The 25,037-nt window shown below is 41.7% G+C and overlaps 1 protein-coding gene across 1 annotated transcript in view; it reads left to right on the forward strand.

The window, feature by feature from the left end:
* The first annotated feature begins 2,626 nt into the window (after positions 1-2,626).
* The window catches only part of LOC116966339 (microsomal triglyceride transfer protein-like), a 55,458-nt gene continuing 33,047 nt past the window's right edge, over positions 2,627-25,037 (forward strand). Inside the window, exons 1-5 of the mRNA XM_033012465.1 lie at positions 2,627-3,249; positions 5,918-6,102; positions 7,037-7,180; positions 9,238-9,345; positions 11,793-11,909. Of these exons, the coding sequence (XP_032868356.1) occupies positions 3,180-3,249; positions 5,918-6,102; positions 7,037-7,180; positions 9,238-9,345; positions 11,793-11,909 (624 nt within the window). The 5' untranslated portion in view covers positions 2,627-3,179. The remainder of the gene's footprint in view (positions 3,250-5,917; positions 6,103-7,036; positions 7,181-9,237; positions 9,346-11,792; positions 11,910-25,037) is intronic.

Genomic DNA, 25,037 nt, shown 5'->3' on the forward strand with positions numbered 1-25,037 from the left:
TCAGATATAAATTAATGCTTAATTTTCACACTTCAGGCTAAAATAAAGGAACATCTATAAATGCAGTTTGATCAGAAATAGCCAGCACAAACAGGGTCTAACTGATTATTTTTCTAAGTATTGACTAACCGCATACTTGAAAGGAATTTAATAAGTGATGCACATGAATTTTTAGACCATCATCATAATTCGCTTAAGAATAATGCTGGATATTGTTGAAGAATCAATAACAGGAGACTATTTAGAATGATCACCAAGGAAGCAAGCAGACAACAAATTGCCCTTGGTGTTTAGTAACCTTTCTACTGGTAAGCATACACTTGCATAAATAGCATGGATAGAGAGTTAGACAATTTAATGAAAACAGAATTGGGATCAAATGGTTATCTTCATATAGGTAAGATGCAACATGAGGTGTGCATAAATCAGTGCTGGACTTTAACTAATTACTACCTATATTAAGGACGTGTGAAAAGACTGCCTGTATTGGTCAGATATTCTGAAAATGCAAAGATACGTAGAAAAGCGAGTCATGAGGGGAATATGAAGAACCTACAAAGGAAAAAAGCAAGTGGGCAAAAACGTGCCACATGTGGTATAATTGGGGAATTGTGAGGTTATCTATTTGGGGGGAAGATTGGAAAGCAGAATATTAAATGCAGCGAGGCCTTAGAATGCTGATGTACAGAGAGATCCAGGTGCATACTTGCAGGAAAAGGTGAAAGTACATGGATAGAAGGTGCACAGGGATTTGAGCAGTCTCTGCTCCTCCAAAGACATCAGGAGCTAACAATTTCTGTGAGATGTTAAGTATTTTACACCTTTTATTCAGGGATTGGCTGGATGTAATTATGTAGTCAAGTTCCAGGTGTCCCCAACAGTATTAAATCGGTGAATATGATCAGTAATCTCAAATTACAAAATTACTTGGGCAATTATCTAACGATCAGATTTCATTGCAAGTTAATTTATCAAGTTGCTGAACTTTAGTCACATACTATCAATACACTACATCTTCATTAGTCCTCTGTAAGAACATAGGCCATACTGTTACATTTTAAAGTAATGTATTTGTAAATGTGACAACAATCACTTTTAGAACTGTAGTTACTTTTGGTTAATGTAATGATGGCACTTTCCTACCCAATTGTAAATTTTGAAATAACCAGCAATGTCCATTACAAATGAGCATATAAACCACTAACTAGTTAGCCACTGCAGTTCGCAAATAAATACTCTGCCTAATCCTTCAATGCTTTAGAAAAATAGTCCTGGTAAAGGTGAATGCACTGTAGGATTGTTCACATGCTTTATTTGGCTTTTGAGCACTGGGTCAGAATACTCTTGGCAGCTGGTGGTTTGGCACATCTTTGTTTTCGAATGCAGGTATTGTGTGGAATTGTTACATTCTTGAGAATTGCACGATAAGCAGAAAAGGAGATTTCAATCCATGCCGAGAGACCGTCAACGTTATTTATAATTAACCCATGAAAATCAATCACATTGAAATTTTAATCTTTCAACTCCAGACTATAAAAGAACATTGTCTACCTTCAATAGTGCTGCTTGTGTAATACCTTATTAATAGAAAATATTTTTTTGATTAATTCCACCTAGCTACAGTAAATGTTAGATCTTATGCCTTGATCTTTATCATTTGCTTCCTATTCCATAACAACCAGGTTCAGGAATAGCTACTTCCCCGCAGCCATCAGGCGATTAAACTTGGCTCGGACATTAATAGCCCACTATCTGTTTATTTGCACTTTATCAGTTTATTTATTAATGTGTGTATATATTTATATAATGGTATATGGACACACTGATCTGTTCTGTAGTCATGCCTACTATGTTCTGTTGTGCTGAAGCAAAGCAAGAATTTCATTGTTCTATCAGGGACACATGACAATAAACTCTCTTGCATCTTGATATACAAACCACTTCTCACAGTTGTAGGGAATCATTAATTCACTGCTGTGAGCAACAGGAAGATTTGACCGGTTGTTTTCTCCATGCAAGACTAACTCTGTAGAAATGAAGTCTTAACCCATAACTTGTATTGATAGAAATAAAACAATGACAACATTTCATATTCAGTTTGACAGTGATAAATAGTTCAGCAAAGGTTCGCTTCCATTCAACGAGACTCCAGGTCTCACAGTCCCTTAGAGCTAACTCACTAGATACTGTTCCCCATGCTCCCCAGAAACTTACCGGTCACTAGAAAATGTATTATTCTACTATACAACTCGTCAAATAAAACTGCGTTTGAATATTAACATAATAATATATAGATCAGAAAATGTGCTCGTCCAGTCCCGCCAAAGTCCCAAGCATACCGGGTTAATAACTCTGTGATATTAATAACATTGAATTAAAAAAATAGTTTGGATCACAATATTGAAAATAAATTGCGTTGAAAGCACTAGTGAACTATTGTTTCTTATACAACTTCTTATACACATTCGGTATCTTTTTTTTTTAATGAAGACGACACGTGTTTCTTTATCCCTTTTGTCACTGGGTTTTCTTCATTTCCAAAACTAATTCTCAAGTCTGCAGTTCTGAAAGTTGTCTTGTTTCCTCGGGACTTTCAAAGTGTTGCACCAGTTGTGTGTGTGTGTGTGTTTTGTTGCCTTAGCAAAACGCGGATGTAGCGGCTTTTCCTGATCGAGAATACTGCAGATCTGTACCCAGACACACACTTACAAGATCAATTACAGAGGGAGGAAACTGGATGATATGAATAAGCTTTTTCAAACATAAAGCTAATCGCAGACCGCTAAAAGCCTAATAGACGCACAGATAGAAAACACTGACTCATTATTGTAGGAACAGTCAACAGAGAAAAATCCTAGAACCTAAAACACACACACACACACACAATTACACAGACAGAGTCGTTCACACTCACTGACGCGCACCTCTTAGTGGAGTCATTGGCCGCATCGGGCCACCTCTCGCTCAAGTACAAAACCTCAGCACATTTTGCAAGTTCCGGCAAATTTCGCAAGCTTTTTTTGCATTAATTTCTTTGGCCGGGTCGACAGCCAGCGTTCTATTACCCTATTCTGCTTTTCCATGCTGGCGTTTTCCTCTCTGTCCCTTCACCAGCCGGTGAAAGAGTCGACTGGCATGTGGTTCGTTTCTTTGATGAAATTGTGATTTGAGGGCGGATTATGGGGACTCCAGAAATCTCAAGGAAGCGTCTGCTGGTGTTGCTGATCTTCACGCTGCTATACGCTGAAGGTGAGTTTCTCCTGGATAAGCGAACGGCGCAAAAATAATAACATTTCATTGCCGTTTCCAGCATTGTGATTTATCACTGAGAACCTTGGAAACGTGTTTAGCTGCAAACCAAGTAACTGCATTCTACCCATTTTTATGTGATGTGATTTAACTTTACGTCAGGTCAGAAGGTAACGGAAAAAAAAGCAACATTGAAACTTCCTTGTATCAAGGAAGCAACAACATGGGCTGAAGATAGACACAAAAAGCTGGAGGAACTCAGGGAGTCAGGCAACATCTTTGGAGAAATGGGATAAGTGATGTTTCGGGTCGAGACCCTTCTTCAAACTACATGGGCAACTTCTTTAAGATTGATTGCAGGTCTTTACTGACTTGCACAATGCAATGGACAGATGACTGCTTGCAAATGCTATCTGCATGCGAAACATAGCAGTGTGGTAACGAGAGAAGGGGGATATCACAAGATATGGAACAGGGACTCGGAAAAATAAACAGGGGAATCAGAAAAAAAAGTGGGATTGGAAGGAAAATCCAGGAGTTAACAATGCGCGAGTAGTCCTTTATCCCAACCCCTGCAAACTTATGAGCATTATGTCCGTTTTCCTTGAGTGGTCCTGAGCGTCCACAATCAATGGCAACTTCCGAGTCAGCTCATTGAAGCCATGATCGGTTCTTGAGTGAACCCGGCAAGTTTCAATGGTTCTTTATCACCACATGTACAGACGTGCAATGAAGCCGACAGAAGCGTCGCAGAGAATGGTTATTAATATGGTGGGCGAGGGAGAGGGTTTGTCAGTTTCCGAAAAAGCATGACTTTACCTCTGCAATTACTGGAGAACATGCTCAGACAGAACCTCTTATCACGGTCTTTACATGCTTACAAGTTGAGCACACATTGAGTTTCTCCAATCCAATTTTTAGACTTTCAAACCTGAAGGAAAGGATTTGAAAAAACATAGGGTGATGAGACATTGGTCAGATTGGCACTTGTAGCCAATTACCAAAATGTTTGCCAGGCCACTAATATTTATACCCAATTGTTATCATGTTACTGAACCATCCTACCACAAATAGACAGCAGTCTTGAACTACTATCATCTTCATTGGAGACCCTCAAACTGTCTTGGATTGGACTTCATTGGCTTTATCTTGCACTAAACATTATATCCGTTATTCCCTTTATCATGTATCTGCACACTGTGGATGGCTCGATTGTAATCACATATTGTCTTTCCGCTGACTGATCAGCACGCAACAAAAGCTTTTCACTGTACCTTGGTGCACGTGACAGTAAACTAAGCTAACTAACTAATTGCACCATCTAGTGCCCCAGTTTGGATCCACTTGAATTTTAGACCATTTTTAAAAAAAAGTTTGCAATACATATGTACAAAACTAAGCATCAATGCAGAGGAATAAAATAGGTAAGTTATGCACAAACAAATGATTGAGCAATGAATCAATGGGTCAAATTAAGGAAACTTCAGACTTTGCAATATTGTGTTGTAATACAATGAAGGAAACATTCCATACTTGCATCAAAGCATAAACAGTCTGTACCATAGCATAGTTCAACCTATCAAGGTTCAGGAAAACTTAACGCACTATAAAATATGCATAATGAATAGCTTTGTCTCTTATAAATGTTACTTTCCCCTCTCAAGTATTTACCATTGGCAAGGGCCATTACCGTCAGCATCATGGGGGCCATCACTGATCAGAGACTCATTTTTGCCAGCCACATAAATACAGTGGCTATGAAGACAGATCAGAGGGTGGGTAACTTGTGGAAAGTTACTCCTGAAAATCCAAGCCCTTTTCATCACCTGCCAGGAATGTGATGTCATATATTCTCCACTTTACGGGATTGGTGCAGTTCCAACTATACCAATGAAACATCCAGAACACATCCACCTGTTTGATGACTGCCAACATGTCCACCATGTGAAATGTTCATTCCCTCCACTGCCTGCACACTGTGGCTATAATGTGTAACATCTACAATATGCACTGCAGTTACTTTCCAAGGCTATTGCAACATCACCTCCTAACTCCATGGCCTCTGCCACCAGAAAGGACAAAGAAAGCAGGTGTATGGGATCACCACCTGCATATTCCCGTTCAAGAGGCACACCATGCTGACTCAAGAATCTGATCTTTCATTACTGCTGCGTCTCATTTCTAGAACTCCCTATCCAACCAAATCGTGGCTCTACCATCATCATAAGCAGTGCAATGAAACAAGAAAATGACTCAAAAGCATCTTCTCAAATAAATGATACTTACCAATGATGTTCAGATCACAAGAAACAAGTAATTAAAAAAAAATCAAAATGCTAAAGTTAAAATGTTATTGTTTTCATTCAATGTGGAGCCTTTCACTGATGACTGTAAGAAAGTCTATAGAATTAATTATTTTTGATATAGTCATATACATTAAAGTAATCTACTTTAGGATTAGAGAGAAAAAGATTTCCATAAAATTCAAAGCTAACCCAAGTGAATTAATAGTGATTTAGATGCACAAGCCCCCCCATATTTTTAAACAGGCAGCACACTTAGCTGGGTGGGGGGGAAATATATATATTTCAAAATATCAAAGAAATTTGATATGTAAAAGATGATTGCAAGCTTTTATAATGTATTTATTTATTTATTTTGCCATTAGGAGAAACTTTGGGTCTTGCATCCAATGTATTGGTCAAGTACAAATATGTTGTGGATTTGGTACTGGAGACTTTGTTCAGTCCAGACACATTGCCGACGTCAGGATTCAGGATTGAAGCTGTAACTCAACTTAATGTGGTCTGGGAAAACAGCAGCAGCCAGCATGAGAAGCTAATTCAATTGCAAGTAAGTAAATTACTTTATTCTGTGCTGTTAGTTTGCACAGTGGTGGCGCAGCAATAGAGTTGCTGGCTTACAGCGCCAGAGACCCGGGTTCGATCCTGACTACGGGTGCTGTCTGCACAGAATTTGTACCGTTCTCCCCGTGACCTGCGTGGGTTTTCTCTGAGATCCTAGGTTTCCTCGCACACTCTGGTCGGTGTGGACTCGGTGGGCTGAAGGGCCTGTTTCCGCACTGCACCTCTAAACTAAACTGAAACTAAACTAAAGCAGAAATATTAAGTGACATTAAATAATTATATTAATGTTATTGCAAGTTTGAAAGTCCTGTAGGCCTATTTATATTATTGTTCAACAATCTTGTTCAACAATCGACCATTACAGTCATAGAGTGATGCAGCATGGATATAGGCCCTTTGGCTCACCTTGCCCACACTGGCCAACATGTCCCAGCCACACTAGTCCCACCTGCCCACGTTTTCTCCATATCCCTCCAAACCTGTCCTATCCATCGTACGTACACAAAAATGCTGGAGAAACTCAGCGGGTGCAGCAGCATCTATGGACTGAAGGAAATAGGCAACGTTTCGGGCCGAAACCCTTCTTCAGACCCATCCATCCTATCCATCTACCTGTCTAACTGTTTCTTAAACGTTGGGACAATCCCAGCCTCAACTACCTCCTCTGCCAGCTTGTTCCATACACCCATCACCCTTTGTGTGAAAACATTACCCCTCACATCGCTATTAAATCTTTTCCCCTTCACCTTAAACCTAACCATTGTAAGTGGAAATGATGATTCGCGCCTTTCTCAGATGTAATGCGGTCAGTAATTTTCAGAATCGTCAGCACATCCATCAATGACACTGAGAATGGATGTTTGTAAGGCTGTTGTTAAAGCTATATTTCGTACTGAACTGTGTCTTCTCCTCGGATACAGGTAGAAGAAGTAAAACTGCTGAACGTTTCTGAACAAAATGAGAATCGAAACAGCTTCAAAGACGCTCATTCTGAGAGTTTGCTGGGGCCGACAATAATGGCAGCTTTAAAGAAACCAGTTATCTTTCATTGGAATTCAGGAAAGGTAATTCCTTCAGCACGTTCTTGGCTGGTGTCGGAAAATCTCAGTGATAGCATGCGTCCCTGTTTCAGAAGAATGCAGGATCAAGCACTTCTCCAGTTATTAAACCCTCATGTTGGACAGTCCAACAGTGTAATATTGAAGAAGTGACAATATTGTCCAAAATGTATGCACCAGCCAGTATCAGCAAATCAAAATTGATACGAAATTGTCTTGGAGCTTAGGTGAAAAAATAATGCGCTTTCTCTCAGCCTGGTTGAATATTCACTGAAGGAAATTTGAATGAGTGGGCTGTCAGTTTGCTTACGGTCTGAACGGAATTTCGTGCCTGCAGTCATACATACAATAATACAATAATAAACAACAATAAACACAAATTAACATCCACCACAGTGAGTCCTCCAAGCACCTCCTCACTGTGGTGGAGGCAAAAATCTTAGGGCTGCAGTCTCTTCCCTCCTCTTCTCCCTCTGCGCTGAGGCGATTCCCCACCGGGCGATGGTACAAACAGTCCCGCGGCTCACCGAACCCCGCAAACGGGCCGGCTCAAACACCGCGGCCCGGGGTGGTCGAAGCTGCCGCCCTCCAGTCCAGCACACGCAGCCGCTAGTCAATGCCTACTATGTTCTGTTGTGCTGAAGAAAAGCAATAATTTCATTGTCCTATCAGGCACACATGACAATAAACTCTCTTGAATCTTGAATCTTTATGAAATCTAAATGTCATTTTGTTCATAAAAGATTTATATAGCTTAAACCCTTAACGGATTTCTTTATAACGGATTTCGGATATAGTGGACGGCCCTACCCATGGCTGCCCACAACACTGCCTGTTTTACACTGCTTCCCCTGCTGCTTACGGCCCTGGCTGCCAATGCCACCCCCAGCTCGCACCGCCTCCCCAGTTCTTGGCAGGCCGCTCCTCCCGCCACCACCGCTGACCGTTACCTGCACTCCAACTGCCCGCGGGCCGTGACCATTGACTCCACCGATCCTCACCTCTGCCCCAGCCGCCAGCAGGCCGGGACCATCAACTCGCCTGGATTCCAGGCCCTGTTCCGGACCGAGAGTCTGAGGATGGGATAGCAGTTTTTGTTTCTACTACTTATACAATGATAATACCGTACTCGGTTATAGCGGACAATCGGCAGCAACAGACACCGATCTTCTCCCTGTGGTCCGTTATAACAAGGGTTTACTGAATGATGATTGTTTTTGTCAGGTTGAAATTGTGGTGTTATTTAAATTTAAACTAGGAGGTACGTTCATTGTCTATCTTTATTAGGTAGTCATATTTGGTGGAGGTTAAAGATACAATAGATAATAGGTGCAGGAGGAGGCCATTCGGCCCCTTGAGCCAGTACTGTCATAGAAACATAGAAACATAGAAATTAGGTGCAGGAGTAGGCCATTCGGCCCTTCGAGCCTGCACCGCCATTCAATATGATCATGGCTGATCATCCAACTCAGTATCCCGTACTTGCCTTCTCTCCATACCCTCTGATCCCCTTAGCCACAAGGGCCACATCTAACTCCCTCTTAAATATAGCCAATGAACTGGCCGCAACTACCCTCTGTGGCAGAGAGTTCCAGAGATTCACCACTCTCTGTGTGAAAAAAGTTTTTCTCATCTCTGTTTTAAAGGATTTCCCCCTTATCCTTAAGCTGTGACCCCTTGTCCTGGACATCCCCTACATCGGGAACAATCTTCCTGCATCTAGCCTGTCCAACCCCATAAGAATTTTGTAAGTTTCTATAAGATCCCCTCTCAATCTCCTAAATTCTAGAGAGTATAAACCAAGTCTATCCAGTCTTTCTTCATAAGACAGTCCTGACATCCCAGGAATCAGTCTGGTGAACCTTCTCTGCACTCCCTCTATGGCAATAATGTCCTTCCTCAGATTTGGAGACCAAAACTGTACGCAATACTCCAGGTGTGGTCTCAGCTGGTCAATTTGTGAATCATTTTTATTGTAATTTTTGTATATGCCAACAAAAACAAAAACTGCCCAATTAACGCTTGAATGCTTTCAGGAGTAATTTATTTTATATTTCTTTCAGATAGAGGCACTGTATGGTTCTGCTGAAGAAAGGGGACTACCTCTGAACCTAAAAAGAGGTCTGGTTAGTCTTTTCCAATTACAGCAGAGTTCTGGGACAATCACTGAGGTAATCTACTCATTTCAGTTAAAGAATTTCACTTTCTTTCCATTGTTTTCTTCTAATGCCCTTTAATTACGGGATCATACCATGTACAAAATGCCAGCTGCCATACAGCAACAGTGACTAGAATTTAAATATGTCTGAAATATTTTGGATATATTGAGACGGGATAAATACGGATCAACAAAGGATAACTCCCCATGACCTCGTGGGTTTTCTCCGAGATCTTCGGTTTCCTCCCACACTCCAAAGACATACTGGTCTGTAGGTTACTTGGCTTGGTGTATGTGTAAAATTGTCCCCAGTGTGTGTAGGATAGTGTTAATGTGCGGGGATCACTGGTCGGCGCGGACTCGGTGGGCCGAAGGGCCTGTTTCCGCACTGTATCTCTAAACTAAACTAAACATCTGCAGAAAGGTTTCCTGCCTGGCACTGAAGTCACTCTTTGTGGGGCTACAATCTTCTTATTCCAACTGTGGTTACGCTAATGCTCTCTGATATGTTAAACCATGTACGTCCAATAACACAGCAGGTGTTTTATAGCAAATACTGAAGGCCATTGGAGAGCGAATAAATGAATCGATGGTCTGATGAACTTAGGCAGTATGTGGGTGTTACAGTTAGCTTGATTAGATATTCTCTATGACTCAACTGGCACAGGTTTGTTCGGCATCCTTAGATACTTTTCCTATGAACATTAAAATATATGAAAGGGGCTGCAGCACTTTTCAAAATGGTGGCTGCATCATGGTGTCGAAATAAAGATTCAATTTTCTAGTTTATGCCCCAAAGTCAGTAAAGTTTACTATGTAATATGCCATTTAGTCCACTATGACTATGTTAGGCAGATGAATGCAATACTAATCCCACTGTTCAGTGCTCACCACACCACACTGCCGGTTCTGCTGCTGCTTGCAATCTGCCAAATTTCTATTGAAATTTACCATGACAAGCATGTGTAGGAAGGAACTGCAGATGCTGGTTTACAATGAAGATAGACACAAAATGCTGGAGTAACTCAGCGGCTCAGGCAGCATCTCTGGAATGGGTGACATTTCTGGTCTGAAGAAGGGCCTCGACCCGAAACATCACCCATTCCTTCTCTCTGTAGATGCTGCCTGTCCTGCTGAGTTATTCCAACATGGATAGGACAGGTTTGGAGGGATATGGACCAAATGCGGGTAGGCAGGACTAGTGTAGCTGGTACATGTTGGCCGGTGTGGGCAGGTTGGACCGAAGGACCTGTTTCCATGCTGTATCACTCTATGACTCTATTAAGTGCAAGATATAACATTGCAGTTATATATAGTCCAATTAAAAATAGTTTAAATATCTCCAATGAGATAGATGGAAGGTCAGAATCACACTCTACTTAATGAGAGGACTGTTCAGTTGCCTGTTAACAGCTGGGAAGAAACTATCCCTGAATCTGCAGGTGTGCGTTTTCAAACTTCTGCACCTCTTGTCTGATGGTAGAGGGGAGAAGAGGGAGTAACTGCTAGATTGGTCCTCGATTATGCTGGTGGCTGGAAGTGTAGATAGAGTCAATGTAAATAAGGTTGGTTTGTGTGATGGTCGCTGTTAAGTTCACAACTCTACAATTTCTTGCTATTTTGGATGGAGCTGTTCTCAAACCAAGCTGTGATGCATCCTGATAAAAAACTTTCTATGGTGCATCAGTAGACGTTGGTGAGGGTTGTTGGGGACATGCCACACTTGCAAATCCCCCTTAGCTTGTACCGATCTACCACTAGCTATGCTTTGTCCAGCTTTGTCCCCCCCCCCCGCACTACAATGAGTCCAAAAATGGATTCCAACCAAATCACCTCCTATCAATGTCCTTCAAAAATTGAGTTTAGTTTAGCTTAGAGATACCGCGTAGAAACAGGCCCTTCAGCCCGCCGGGTCCGTGCTAACCACTGACCACTGGTACACTAGTTCCATGTTTTTCCACTTTCACATCCTACACGTTAGGGGCAATCTACAGAAGCCAATTAACCTACAAATCTTCACGTTTGTTCCCCTGTGTTATTCCAGCACTTTTGTGTTTTATTTTTGTAAACCAGCATCTGCGGTTCCTTGTGTATCCATAATACCCACTAATATTGTCTTCAATTGCATTCTTCCTCGTAGATTTGAAAGGCATCAGTTGCATGGAGAATGAGGGGAAACAGAGGTCAATCTCCTGCAGTGGAGAAAGTCGAGTGGACATTAAATAGTGGTGTTCAAATCTTAAAATGTTATTATAGTGAATAATGAGAAACTGTTTCCAGTGTCAGAGGATGGTAAGCAGGGGATACAGTTTTATGGTGATTTCATGAAGAATTAGAGGCAGAATGAGGAAAGCAATTTTTGATACAATGTGTTGTGATCCAGCATGCACTACATCAATGGATAGTGGAAGCAGATTCAGTGAGAACTTAAAAAAACGGGTTTTTATTTCTTCTCCTCAGGTTGATGTGTCTGGCAACTGCAGAGTCACCTATGAAATGGCGAATAACCAGGTGATCAAGATCAAAGATCTCCTTAGTTGTGGAAAAACTGAATTCGGCTTTGATGCATCCAATCAGGTATGTTACGTTTAGCTTTAGTTTAGTTTAGAGATACAGCACGGAAACAGGCCCTTCGGCCCACCGAGTCCGTGCCGACCAGCGATCCCCGCACGTTAACACTATCCTACACACACTAGGGACAGTTTACAGTTATACCAAGCCAATTAACATACAGACCTGCACATCTCAGGAGGGTTGGAGGAAACCGGAGCACCCGGAGAAAACTCACGCAGGCCGCAGGGAGAATGTACAAACGTTTTCATTATTGAAAAAGTTTCTGCGCTTTCTACCAAAGTAGATCATTTCAAACCTTGCTGTATTGTACTCTACTTGCTATTCTGTTGCTCATTCATTCAGCTTGTGCATATTCTCAGGAAGCTTCCTCATACGTTCATCACTATTCACATTCTCATTTGGTTTCTTGTCAGCAAAACATTAAATGGTTCAAGTTAAATGGTTCTTTATAAATAAATACCAGTCTACACTTACTCTCTGCTGCTCCAAGAAGAGGTCTTCTTCCTCTTGTGTATGGCGTGCACAGCCTAAAGTTGTAAGACAACTTGTTCTGTTTGACCTTCTGTTTGTGCACGCCAGGTTGATTGCATTCGTCGAAAGAGGGTGGACCACGTGAAGGTTGCAATCTCTCACCCCCAAGAAGAGGTCAAATTTGGATCAATTTTATCATTCAGGTTATCTTGCATACACAGTTAATATACAAAGAAGATCGAGAATGAGGAATTACCTACATTTGATGTTGACTTCTGATTTACCCTTTAGCTTTTTAACCGAAAGCAAGCTGTCTCTCGTAGCTTTGAAATATTCTATGAAGCCGCATATACATAGAGATGCATCTATTTCCAGGAATATATTATGTGTTCTTTAAGGAATATCTCGCCTTTCTTTTCTTCCTTTCAGAAAGAAAGTTTTTCATAATAGGCAAGACTGAATGCAAAGTCTCATTTCTCTCTTGCTTTCTCATCATAATTTCCCCCAATATTTCAACAGCATTCAGTACAGACATTGTGGGCCGAAGGGCCTGTTCCTCAGTTCATCTATTCTATGTTCAGTACTATATACACAAAATTCTGGAGTAACTCAGCGTCTCGACCCGAAACATCACCTATTTCTTCTCTCTAGAGATGCTGCCTGTCCTGCTGAGTTACTCCAGTATTTTTTGTCTATCTTTGGTGTAAACCAGTATCTGCAGTTCCTTCCTCCTTTCTGAAAGGTCTGTGTTCTGGACTGCTGCACTGTGCTATGTTCTATGTAAAGAATGATTAGTCTTCATAAACTGAAAGGCTAATTTTAAGCATGCAATTGTAAGGTGTAGGGAAAAACGTGGTGATGAGATGATGGGATTAATAGCTTGTGCTACGATAGGTGTGGAACTGTCAGAATAGGTTAAGTAGCCTCCTTGCTGAACCACTAAGTAAGGAGAGAGAGTGGACCAGGAAAGGTGAGTGGACCTAATGAGTGTACTAGTTCAACCCCAAAATGTTATCAATGGATTTATGCTGCAGATGCCATATTATTTGCCAAGGGCCACACTTTCTTTTGAACTAGCTGTTTTCCAATATTGAAGTATAATTAACATGTAGGACGCTTATATGGGAAAAATTAATTTTCTAAAGATAGGTAAGTATTATTTTTTTAACACAGCAAGCTTTTTGGGATCAGGTATGGAATGGCTGGAGGAAAATCCACTAGTAACTTTCAAATCAGGAATAGAAGAGAAGTAATTTTTCAGGGTTATTGAAGGTGCAGCAAACTAGATAGCTCTTTCAAAAAAAATTCAGCACAACAGAGGTTAGATTTTGTGAGGCATGAATTATAAGTGGGTTATCTACAAGGTTTCTAACTAAAGTTTCTCGAAGATAAACATTCGTGACAATTGGAATATTACAGGAAATATGTTACAGAGCTAAGGAATGTAACTGTGTTTTATACCTTTAATGAAATCTTATTTAAATGAGAGATGCAGCTTATGATGGTATTGGTATTGGAGATGGGGGAGAAATGTGATTTGACTGAAAAACAAGAAACAACTAATTAGTTAAAGTGTGCAGGAAGGAACTGCAGATGCTGGTTTTAACCGAGGGTAGACACAAAAAGCTGGAGTAACTCAACAGGTCAGGAAGCATCTCTGGAGAAAAGGAATCGGTGACGTTTTGAGTTGAAACCCTTCTTCAGACTGACAGGGGAAAAGGACAGGAGAGATATAGATGGTGATTTAGAGAAATATAGAACAAATGAATGAAAGATATGCAAAAATAACTTTTGTGTCTATAATTGGTTAAAGTGTGTTTGTTACGAAACTGGCATGATATGGTGATGATGAGAATATGGAGAAATCAATCTACCTATAGTGGGATCATGGAAAGCTGTTTGGAAGAGGGCCTTCTGTAATAAAGCACAAGAATATGTCCAGCTCGTCATTAACAACCTGATATTTCAAGCCCGCTTTACATTAAAGTAATTGCCGTTTTTGTTACAAACAGCAGGTGGAGTTCTGAATACAAAAATATAATTTGGCAACCTAATTTTCAAGGATGTAGCAAATAATTTTCATGCATCATTTGACCCTGAGGCTACAAGGTCCATTGGTGTAAAATTTGCTCCGGAATATTCAATTTCAGTGGTACAACATAAAATCAAACACAATTGTTCTAGTAAATTAGTGAAGTGCAAAATATGTAGGGCAGTTGAATACCACTGCTGTCAATTGCTTTTCATGTGACACTATAATGTTTTGAATGTACAGACAGGAATTAATGTTGTTTAACAGCAGGTAGCCACAGAAGCACTAAGAAGTAAACTATTGGAGTTGCCCCCTGTATGTGGGTACTTTCTGGTTGCCCATCAAGAGCTGAGTGTGGGTGTGAGAGAGTGTGGGCATGATTGTGAGAGTGTGGGCGTGAGTGTGAGAGAGTGTAGGCGTGATTGTGAGAGTGTGGGCGTGAGTGTGAGAGAGTGTGGGCGTGATTGTGAGAGTGGGCGTGAGTGTGAGAGAGTGTGGGCGTGATTGTGAGAGTGTAGGAGTGTGGGTGTGAGTGTGAGAGTATGAAGTGTGGGTGTGAGTGTGACAGAGTGTGTGCCTGAGAGAGAGTGTGGGCGTGCATGTGAGAGAGTGTGAACGCGAGTCTGTAAGAGTGGGCATGAGTGAGAGAGTGCGAGTGTGGACATGAGTGTGAGAGGGCCTGAGAGTGTGGATGTAAGTGTGTGAGTGGGCGTGAGTGTGAGAATGTGGGTGTGAGTGTGAGAGAGTGAGAGCGTGGACATGCATGTGAGAGTGTGAGAGCGTGGACGTGAGTGTGAAAGAGTGGGAGAGTGTGGATGTGAGTGTGAGAATGTGGGTGTGAGTGTGAGAGAGTGAGAGCGTGGACATGCATGTGAGAGAGTGAAAGCATGGGCGTGTGTGAAAGAGTGGGAGAGTGGATGTGAGTGTGAGAATGGGGGTGTGAGTGTGAAAGAGTGTGATTGTGAGTGTGAAAGAGTGTGATTGTGAGTGTGAAAGAGTGGGAGAGTGTGGATGTGAGTGTGAGAATGTGGGTGTGAGTGTGAGAGTGTGGTCGTGAGTGTGAGAGAGTGTAAGAGTGCGGGTGTGAGTGTGTTTGTGTGCATGAAGATGCTGGGAAGAGCATGTTCAAGTTAATTTACATACAGTCCAAAAGTCAAATGGTCAGTTACTGCAACTTTGTTGGTGGATAATTTGATAGCTCACCAGATTGCACAGAACAGTAATGATTAGGGCCACAGGAAGTCAAGTGAAGGAATTTGTCCCCTGTTTTTAACTGATTGAAATCAAAATGAAATAGACACCTAATCTGGGTAGTGGCACAATACACTGAGGTTAGTATCAGACAAGGTGTGTAAAAAGTGATTCATGCAATTTCTGGCTCCCTCCATCAATATCTGTTCCCCGCCCATGAGGTTTTCCACAATTTCACAGATCTGAGATGTTGTTTGTGTTGAGAATTTCTGGTGGACAGGTGGCTACTTTTGTTTTTCCAAAGCTGAGAACTAACCATTTCTATCAGCCAGGAAATATTAAGAACAAAGAAATATTAAGATGGTTTCTGGAGATAAAGAAATTTGTACCATGTGTTCATTTCCTCTTCCAAAAGAACATTGTAGTTTTGGACAAAATGTTTAAGAAGGAACTGCAGATGCTGGAAAATCGAAGGTAGACAAAAATGCTGGAAAAACTCAGCGGGTGAGGTAGCATCTATGGAGCGAAGGAAATAGGCAACGTTTCGGGTCAAAACCCTTCTTCACATTGCCTATTTCCTTCGCTCCATAGATGCTACCTCACCCGCTGAGTTTCTCCAGCATTTTTGTCTACCTTGTAGTTTTAGAACTTTAAAAAAATACTTTGTAAAATGTAAGTGGAACTATAACACTCTCAACATATTCTGAACCACTGATGCTGCTGGGCTAGTGATATCATCAGCAATGTATAGTTACATATTTAGCAACGGGACTTCCACCTATATGAGCAGGAAGGAACTGCAGATTCTGGTTCAAACCGAAGACAGACACAAAATGGTGGAGTAACTCAGCGGGACAGGCAGCATCTCTGGAGAGAAGGAATGGGTGATGTTTCGGGTCGAGACCCTTCTTCAAACTGATGTCAGGGGAGAGGGAGTTACATAGATAAGAGAGAGTAAGGTGTGAAACCAAGACAAAGGGGATGGGGATCAAGGAGATGACATATGACTGCAGCCAGTCACAATCACCATTAACCAAAACTGCCACATAACCATTCTATGTGCTACACACCACCCCATCCAACACACAGACACATACAATCATATTAAATTTAGTTTTTAAATTTTAGATTTAGAGATACAGTGCAGAAAGAGGCCCTTCAGCCCACCCAGAGTTCACATCGGCCAGCGATCCCCACACATTAACACTATCCTACACACACTAGGGACAATTTACATTTATACCAAACCCATTAACCTACAAACCTGTACATCATAGAAAACATAGAAACATAGAAAATAGGTGCAGGAGTAGGCCATTCGGCCCTTCGAGCCTGCACCGCCATTCAATATGATCATGGCTGATCATTCAACTCAGTATCCTGTACCTGCCTTCTCTCCATACCCCCTGATCCCCTTAGCCACAAGGGCCACATCTAACTCCCTCTTAAATATAGCCAATGAACTGGCCTCAACTACCATCTGTGGCAGAGAATTCCAGAGACTCACTGTGTGAAAAATGTTTTTCTCATCTCGGTCCTAAAAGACTTTGCCCTTATCCTTAAACTGTGACCCCCTTGTTCTGGACTTCCCCAACATCGGGAACAATCTTCCTGCATCTAGCCTGCCCAACCCCTTAAGAATCTTTCCTCCCGCACATCTTTGGGATCTCGGAGAAAACCCAAGCTGTCACCAGGAGAACGTACAAACTCTGTACAGACAGCACCCATTGTCGGGATCGAACCCAGGACTCTGACGCTGTAAGAGCTGTAAGGCAGAAACATCACCGCTTTGCCACTGTTCTGCCCCTGTAACTGTAGGCACAGTCGAATCCTTTTAGAATATCAACAAATAACAATGCTATATTTACTGTGTTCCAATATTGAAAAAATATATCTATAACCATGGGCATGTTGAAGAACAAATCATTGTCTGGACAAATACCATGAGCAGATCCCATCTCATCTGTGCCAAGCAGAGCTGAAGGAGCCTGAAGAAGGGTCTCGACCTGAAACGCCACCCATTCCTTCTCTCCAGAGATGCTGCCTGTCCTGCTGAGTTAAATATAACCATATAACCATATAACAATTACAGCACGGAAACAGGCCATCTCGGCCCTACAAGTCCGTGCCGAACAACTTTTTACCCTTAGTCCCACCTGCCTGCACTCATACCATAACCCTCCATTCCCTTCTCATCCATATGCCTATCCAATTTATTTTTAAATGATACCAACGAACCTGCCTCCACCACTTCCACTGGAAGCTCATTCCACACCGCTACCACTCTCTGAGTAAAGAAGTTCCCCCTCATGTTACCCCTAAACTTCTGTCCCTTAATTCTGAAGTCATGTACTCTTGTTTGAAGCTTCCCTATTCTCAAAGGGAAAAGCTTGTCCACATCAACTCTGTCTATCCCTCTCATCATTTTAAAGACCTCTATCAAGTCCCCCCTTAACCTTCTGCGCTCCAGAGAATAAAGACCTAACTTATTCAACCTTTCTCTGTAACTTAGTTGTTGAAACCCAGGCAACATTCTAGTAAATCTCCTCTGTACTCTCTCTATTTTGTTGACATCCTTCCTATAATTGGGCGACCAAAATTGTACACCATACTCCAGATTTGGTCTCACCAATGCCTTGTACAATTTTAACATTACATCCCAGCTTCTATACTCAATGCTCTGATTTATAAAGGCTAGCATACCAAAAGCTTTCTTTACCACCCTATCTATATGAGATTCCACCTTCAAGGAACTATGCACGGTTATTCCCAGATCCCTCTGTTCAACTGTATTCTTCAATTCCCTACCATTTACCATGTACGGCCTATTTTGATTTGTCCTGCCAAGGTGTAGCACCTCACATTTATCAGCATTAAACTCCATCTGCCATCTTTCAGCCCATTCTTCCAAATGGCCTAAATCACTCTGTAGACTTTGGAAATCCTCTTCATTATCCACAACACCCCCTATCTTGGTATCATCTGCATACTTACTAATCCAATTTACCACACCTTCATCCAGATCATTGATGTACATGACAAACAACAAAGGACCCAACACCGATCCCTGAGGCACCCCACTAGTCACCTGCCTCCAACCCGACAAACAACCATCCACCATTACCCTCTGGCTTCTCCCATTCAGCCACTGTTGAATCCATCTTGCTACTCCTGCATTTATACCCAACAGTTGAACCTTCTTAAACAACCTTCCATGAGGAATCTTGTCAAAGGCCTTACTAAAGTCCATATAGACAACATCCACTGCTTTACCCTCGTCAATTTCCCTAGTAACCTCTTCAAAAAATTCAAGAAGATTAGTCAAACATGACCTTCCAGGCACAAATCCATGCTGACTGTTCCTAATCAGACCCTGTTTATCCAGATGCTTATATATATTATCTCTAAGTATCTTTTCCATTAATTTGCCCACCACTGAAGTCAAACTAACAGGCCTATAATTGCTAGGTTTACTCTTAGAACCCTTTTTAAACAATGGAACAACATGCGCAGTACGCCAATCCTCGGGGACTATTCCCGTTTCTAATGACATTTGAAATATTTCTGTCATAGCCCCGGCTATTTCTACACTAACTTCCCTCAATGTCCTAGGGAATATCCTGTCAGGACCTGGAGACTTATCCACTTTTATATTTTTCAAAAGTGTCAGTACTTCTTTTACTTTGATACTCATAGTATCCATAGCTACTCTACTAGTTTCCCTTACCTCACATAATTCAATATCCTTCTCCTTGGTGAATACCGAAGAAAAGAAATTGTTCAATATCTCCCCCATTTCTTTTGGCTCTGCAGATAGCTGTCCACTCTGTCTCTCCAATGGACCAATTTTATCCCTCGTTATCCTTTTACTATTAATATAGCTGTAGAAATCCTTTGGATTTACTTTCACCTTACTTGCCAAAGCAATCTCATGTCTTCTTTTAGCTTTTCTAATTTATTTCTTAAGATTCTTTTTACATTCCTTATACTCCTCAAGCACCTCATTTACTCCATGCTGCCTATAATTATTGTAGATCTCCCTCTTTTTCCGAACAAGATGTCCAATTTCCCTTGAAAACCAGGGCTCTTTCCAATTTTTACTGTTTCCTTTCAACCGAACAGGAACATAAAGATTCTGTACTCTTAAAATTTCCCCTTTAAATGTCCTCCATTTCTCTTCTACATCCTTCCCATAAAACAAAATGTCCCAGTTCACTCCTTTTAAATAATTTCGCATCTCATCAAAGTTAGCCTTTCTCCAATCATAAATCTCAACCCTAGGTCCAGTTCTGACCCTCTCCATAATTATATTGAAACTAATGGTATTGTGATCACTGGACCCGAAGTGCTCCCCAACGCATACCTCCGCCACCTGTCCCGTCTCATTTCCTAACAGGAGGTCCAACACTGCCCCTCCTCTAGTAGGTACCTCTATGTATTGCTGCAAAAAACTATCCTGCACACATTTTACAAACTCCAAACCATCCAGCCCATTTACCGAATGTGTTCCCAATCTATGTGTGGAAAGTTGAAATCTCCCACAATCACTACTTTGTGCTTACTACTAATATCTGCTATCTCCTTACATATTTGCTCTTCCAATTCTCGATCCCCATTTGGCGATCTATAATACACCCCTATAAGTGTTGCTACACCTTTCCCACTTCTCAGTTCCACCCAAATAGCCTCCCTAGATGAGCTCTCCAATCTATCCTGCCAAAGCACTGCTGTAATATCTTCCCTGACTAGCAAAGCAACACCTCCACCTCTTGCCCCTCCAATTCTATCACACCTGAAGCAACGAAATCCAGGAATATTTAGTTTCCAATCACAGCCCTCCTGCAACCATGTTTCACTGATCGCCACAACATCATACTTCCAGGAGTCTATCCAGACTCTAAGCTCATCCACCTTTCTTACAATGCTCCTAGCATTAAAATATGCACATTTAAGAAACCCCCCGCCTCTTATTCTCCGTTTATTTCCTTTTTTTTCTTTCTCCTCTTGTGTCCGAGTGCTTCCCTTTTCTGCTTCCTGCCTCCCATTCTGTCAACTAGCTTTCTCTATTTGAGTCCCTCGCCCCAACCATTCTAGTTTAAAGTCCCCCCAGTAGCCAAATTTCCCCGCCAGGATAGTTACTCCAGCTTTTTGCGTCTATCTTCATCTGTGCCAAGCAGCTGTCTACTGTTCCTATAGAGAGTAATCCTTCATATTCTAATACAGAAATGAACAGTCCCGAAGAGCCACAAGCTATATGTTAAAGAGACATCTGTAGGTATGACTATATCTCATGCAGAAGAATTTCTAGAAACTCTTATTCAGAAACACTGTATTTCCAATTCATTCTTCGGAGAAGCAGGTCATGGCTATCTAAATTCCATGGCCATCCAGATGCTCTAGAGCTATCCCTCTGGAATAGGGAATGATACTTAATCTCTGTATATTCAAGTGGTGCAGAATTACCATTCTGTAGTCATGAATTAATCCTTCTAGCATTTCTATGTTTACTACGAAGAACTAGATGCAACAAAGCAGTTTGCACAACTTTGTATAGGAATGGGGCAGTGGCATCTCGAGATTACTTTTAACCAGTACAACTCATTATAAACTATTTGTAAAGTTGTAGCGGCACAGTGGTGTGGTGATGCCTTACAGCCCTTGCAGCACCAGAGACCCGGGTTCAATCCCGGCTTGGGCGCATTCTGTTCGGAGTTTGTTGGTTCCCCCCAGGACCGTGTGGGTTTTCTCCGAGATCTTCGGTTTGCCCCACACTCCAGAGATGTACGGTTTTGTAGGTTAATTTTTTTCTTTCTTCTCCCCGCCCCCCACCCTCCATCAGTCTGAAGAAGGGTTTCGACCCGAAACGTTGCCTATTTCCTTCGCTCCATAGATGCTGCTGCACCCGCTGAGTTTCTCCAGCATTTTTGTGTACCTTTGTAGGTTAATTGGTTTGGTATATGTAAAATGATCCCTAATGTGTGTGTAGGATTATGTTCAAGTGCGGGGATCGCTGGTCAGTGCAGACTCGGTGGGCCGAAGGGCCTGTTTCCGCGCTGTATCTCTAAAACTAAAACTAAAGATAATGTGGGGTAGCGTTGCTGATTAGAGAGGAGATTAACGCAATGGAAAGGAAGGACATTAGTTTGGAGGATGTGGAATCGGTATGGGTAGAGCTGCGAAACACTAAGGGGCAGAAAATGCTGGTGGGTGTTGTGTACAGGCCACCTAACAGTAGTAGTGAAGTTGGAGATGGTATCAAACAGGAAATTAGAAATGCGTGCGACAAAGGCAAAACCGTTATAATGGGTGACTTCAATCTACATATAGATTGGGTGAATCAAATTGGCAGAGGTGCTGAGGAAGAGGATTTTTTGGAATGAATGCGGGATAGTTATCTAAATCAACATGTAGAGGAACCAACGAGAGAGCAGGCTATTTTAGACTGGGTATTGAGTAATGAGGAAGGGTTAGTTAGCAGTCTTGTTGTACGTGCCCCCTTGGGCAAGAGTGACCATAATATGGTTGAGTTCTTCATTAGGATGGAGAGTGACATTGTTAATTCAGAAACAATGGTTCTGAACTTAAAGAAAGGCAACTTTGAGGGTATGAGACGTGAATTGGCCAAGATTGACTGGCAATTAATTCTAAAAGGGTTGACGGTGGATATGCAATGGAAGACATTTAAAGACTGCATGGATGAACTACAAAAATTGTTCATCCCAGTTTGGCAGAAGAATAAATCAGGGAAGGTAGTGCATCCGTGGATAACAAGGGGAATCAGGGATAGTATCAAAGCGAAGGATGATGCATACAAATTAGCCAGAAAAAGCAGCATACCGGAGGACTGGGAGAAATTCAGAGACCAGCAGAGGAGGACAAAGGGCTTAATTAGGAAAGGAAAAATAGATTATGAAAGAAAACTGGCAGGGAACATAAAAACTGACTGCAAAAGTTTTTATAGATATGTGAAAAGAAAGAGATTAGTTAAAACAAATGTAGGTCCCTTGCAGTCAGAAACAGGTGAGCTGATCATGGGGAACAAGGATATGGCGGACCAATTGAATAACTACTTTGGTTCCGTCTTCACTAAGGAAGACATAAATAATCTGCCGGAAATAGCAGGGGACCGCGGGTCAAAGGAGTTGGAGGAATTGAGTGAAATCCAGGTTAGCCGGGAAGTGGTGTTGGGTAAATTAAATGGATTAAAGGCCGATAAATCCCCAGGGCCAGATAGGCTGCATCCCAGAGTACTTAAGGAAGTAGCTCCAGAAATAGTGGATGCATTAGTAATAATCTTTCAAAACTCTTTAGATTCTGGAGTAGTTCCTGAGGATTGGCGGGTAGCAAACGTAACCCCACTTTAAGAAGGGAGGGAGAGAGAAAACGGGGAATTACAGACCAGTTAGTCTAACATCGGTAGTGGGGAAACTGCTAGAGTCAGTTATTAAAGATGGGATAGCAGCACATTTGGAAAGTGGTGAAATCATTGGACAAAGTCAGCATGGATTTACAAAAGGTAAATCATGTCTGACGAATCTTATAGAATTTTTCGAGGATGTAACTAGTAGCGTGGATAGGGGAGAACCAGTGGATGTGGTGTATCTGGACTTCCAGAAGGCTTTCGACAAGGTCCCATATAAGAGATTAGTATACAAACTTAAAGCACACGGCATTGGGGGTTCAGTATTGATGTGGATAGAGAACTGGCTGGCAAACAGGAAGCAAAGAGTAGGAGTAAACGGGTCCTTTTCACAATGGCAGGCAGTGACTAGTGGGGTACCGCAAGGCTCAGTGCTGGGACCCCAGCTATTTACAATATATATTAATGATCTGGATGAGGGAATTGAAGGCAATATCTCCAAGTTTGCGGATGACACTAAGCTGGGGGGCAGTGTTAGCTGTGAGGAGGATGCTAGGAGACTGCAAGGTGACTTGGATAGGCTGGGTGAGTGGGCAAATGTTTGGCAGATGCAGTATAATGTGGATAAATGTGAGGTTATCCATTTTGGTGGCCAAAACAGGAAAGCAGACTATTATCTAAATGGTGGCCGACTAGGAAAAGGGGAGATGCAGCGAGACCTGGGTGTCATGGTACACCAGTCATTGAAAGTGGGCATGCAGGTGCAGCAGGCAGTGAAGAAAGCGAATGGTATGTTAGCTTTCATAGCAAAAGGATTTGAGTATAGGAGCAGGGAGGTTCTACTGCAGTTGTACAGGGTCTTGGTGAGACCACACCTGGAGTATTGCGTACAGTTTTGGTCTCCAAATCTGAGGAAGGACATTATTGCCCTAGAGGGAGTGCAGAGAAGGTTCACCAGACTGATTCCTGGGATGTCAGGACTGTCTTATGAAGAAAGATTGGATAAACTTGGTTTATACTCTCTAGAATTTAGGAGATTGAGAGGGGATCTTATAGAAACTTACAAAATTCTTAAGGGGTTGGACAGGCTAGATGCAGGAAGATTGCTCCCGATGTTGGGGAAGTCCAGGACAAGGGGTCACAGCTTAAGGATAAGGGGGAAATCCTTTAAAACCGAGATGAGAAGAACTTTTTTCACACAGAGAGTGGTGAATCTCTGGAACTCTCTGCCACAGAGGGTAGTCGAGGCCAGTTCATTGGCTATATTTAAGAGGGAGTTAGATGTGGCTCGAAGGGCCGAATGGCCTACTCCTGCACCTAATTTCTATGTTTCTATAATGAGCCAGTAAAACAAATTACTAAAATGAAATGACATTCCTGTTTCCCTGATGTGATCTCTTCTCATCATCTGTATATTGATTATGATTGGCAAGCTTCATATTGTTAAAATTAGCTCAATATTACATTCCAATTGATGCTAACTTTGTGTAAAGTGAACCCATTCAGTGCTGCAACAAAAACAAGCAAAAGATATTATCCAAGTCTTTCTAGTGCGTTATATTGAATTTAATGTTCAGAACATTGACTGTGCAGCACGGTGGCGAAGCGCTAGATTTGCCGCATTTACAGCGCCCGAGACCCGGGTTCGATCCTCAGAAAAGTAAAGTAGATTTCCTCAGAAATGTAAAGTAATTAATTTTAGAGGATTATAGCGTGGGCAAGGAATGCCGCAATAATTTCCACATTCTGACATTTTTTCCGACAATTGTAACAAATGTACTTTTCAAGTAATCAAGATCCTTCTCAATATATCAGACTTGAAAGGAGAATTTGAGGACCCTGAATCAATTATGCAGCTCATTCTCTTCACCTCAATATTTCCACATTAGTGCTCGTGATATCTGCCATCCACATTTTGAAATATGTGGGGTTACAAACTTTATATTGGAATTCTAAACCAAGATTTAATTTTGTTGTGATCTTCCAACTTCATTGTTCTCGACTTGCATGATAGTGCTCTTGGATACGGGCAAGAGCTTCAACAAAAACTTCTCCTTTAGATCACTTAGGGATTGTC

The sequence above is a fragment of the Amblyraja radiata genome, chromosome 37, assembly GCF_010909765.2.
Source record: "Amblyraja radiata isolate CabotCenter1 chromosome 37, sAmbRad1.1.pri, whole genome shotgun sequence".
Classification (NCBI taxonomy): domain Eukaryota; kingdom Metazoa; phylum Chordata; class Chondrichthyes; order Rajiformes; family Rajidae; genus Amblyraja; species Amblyraja radiata.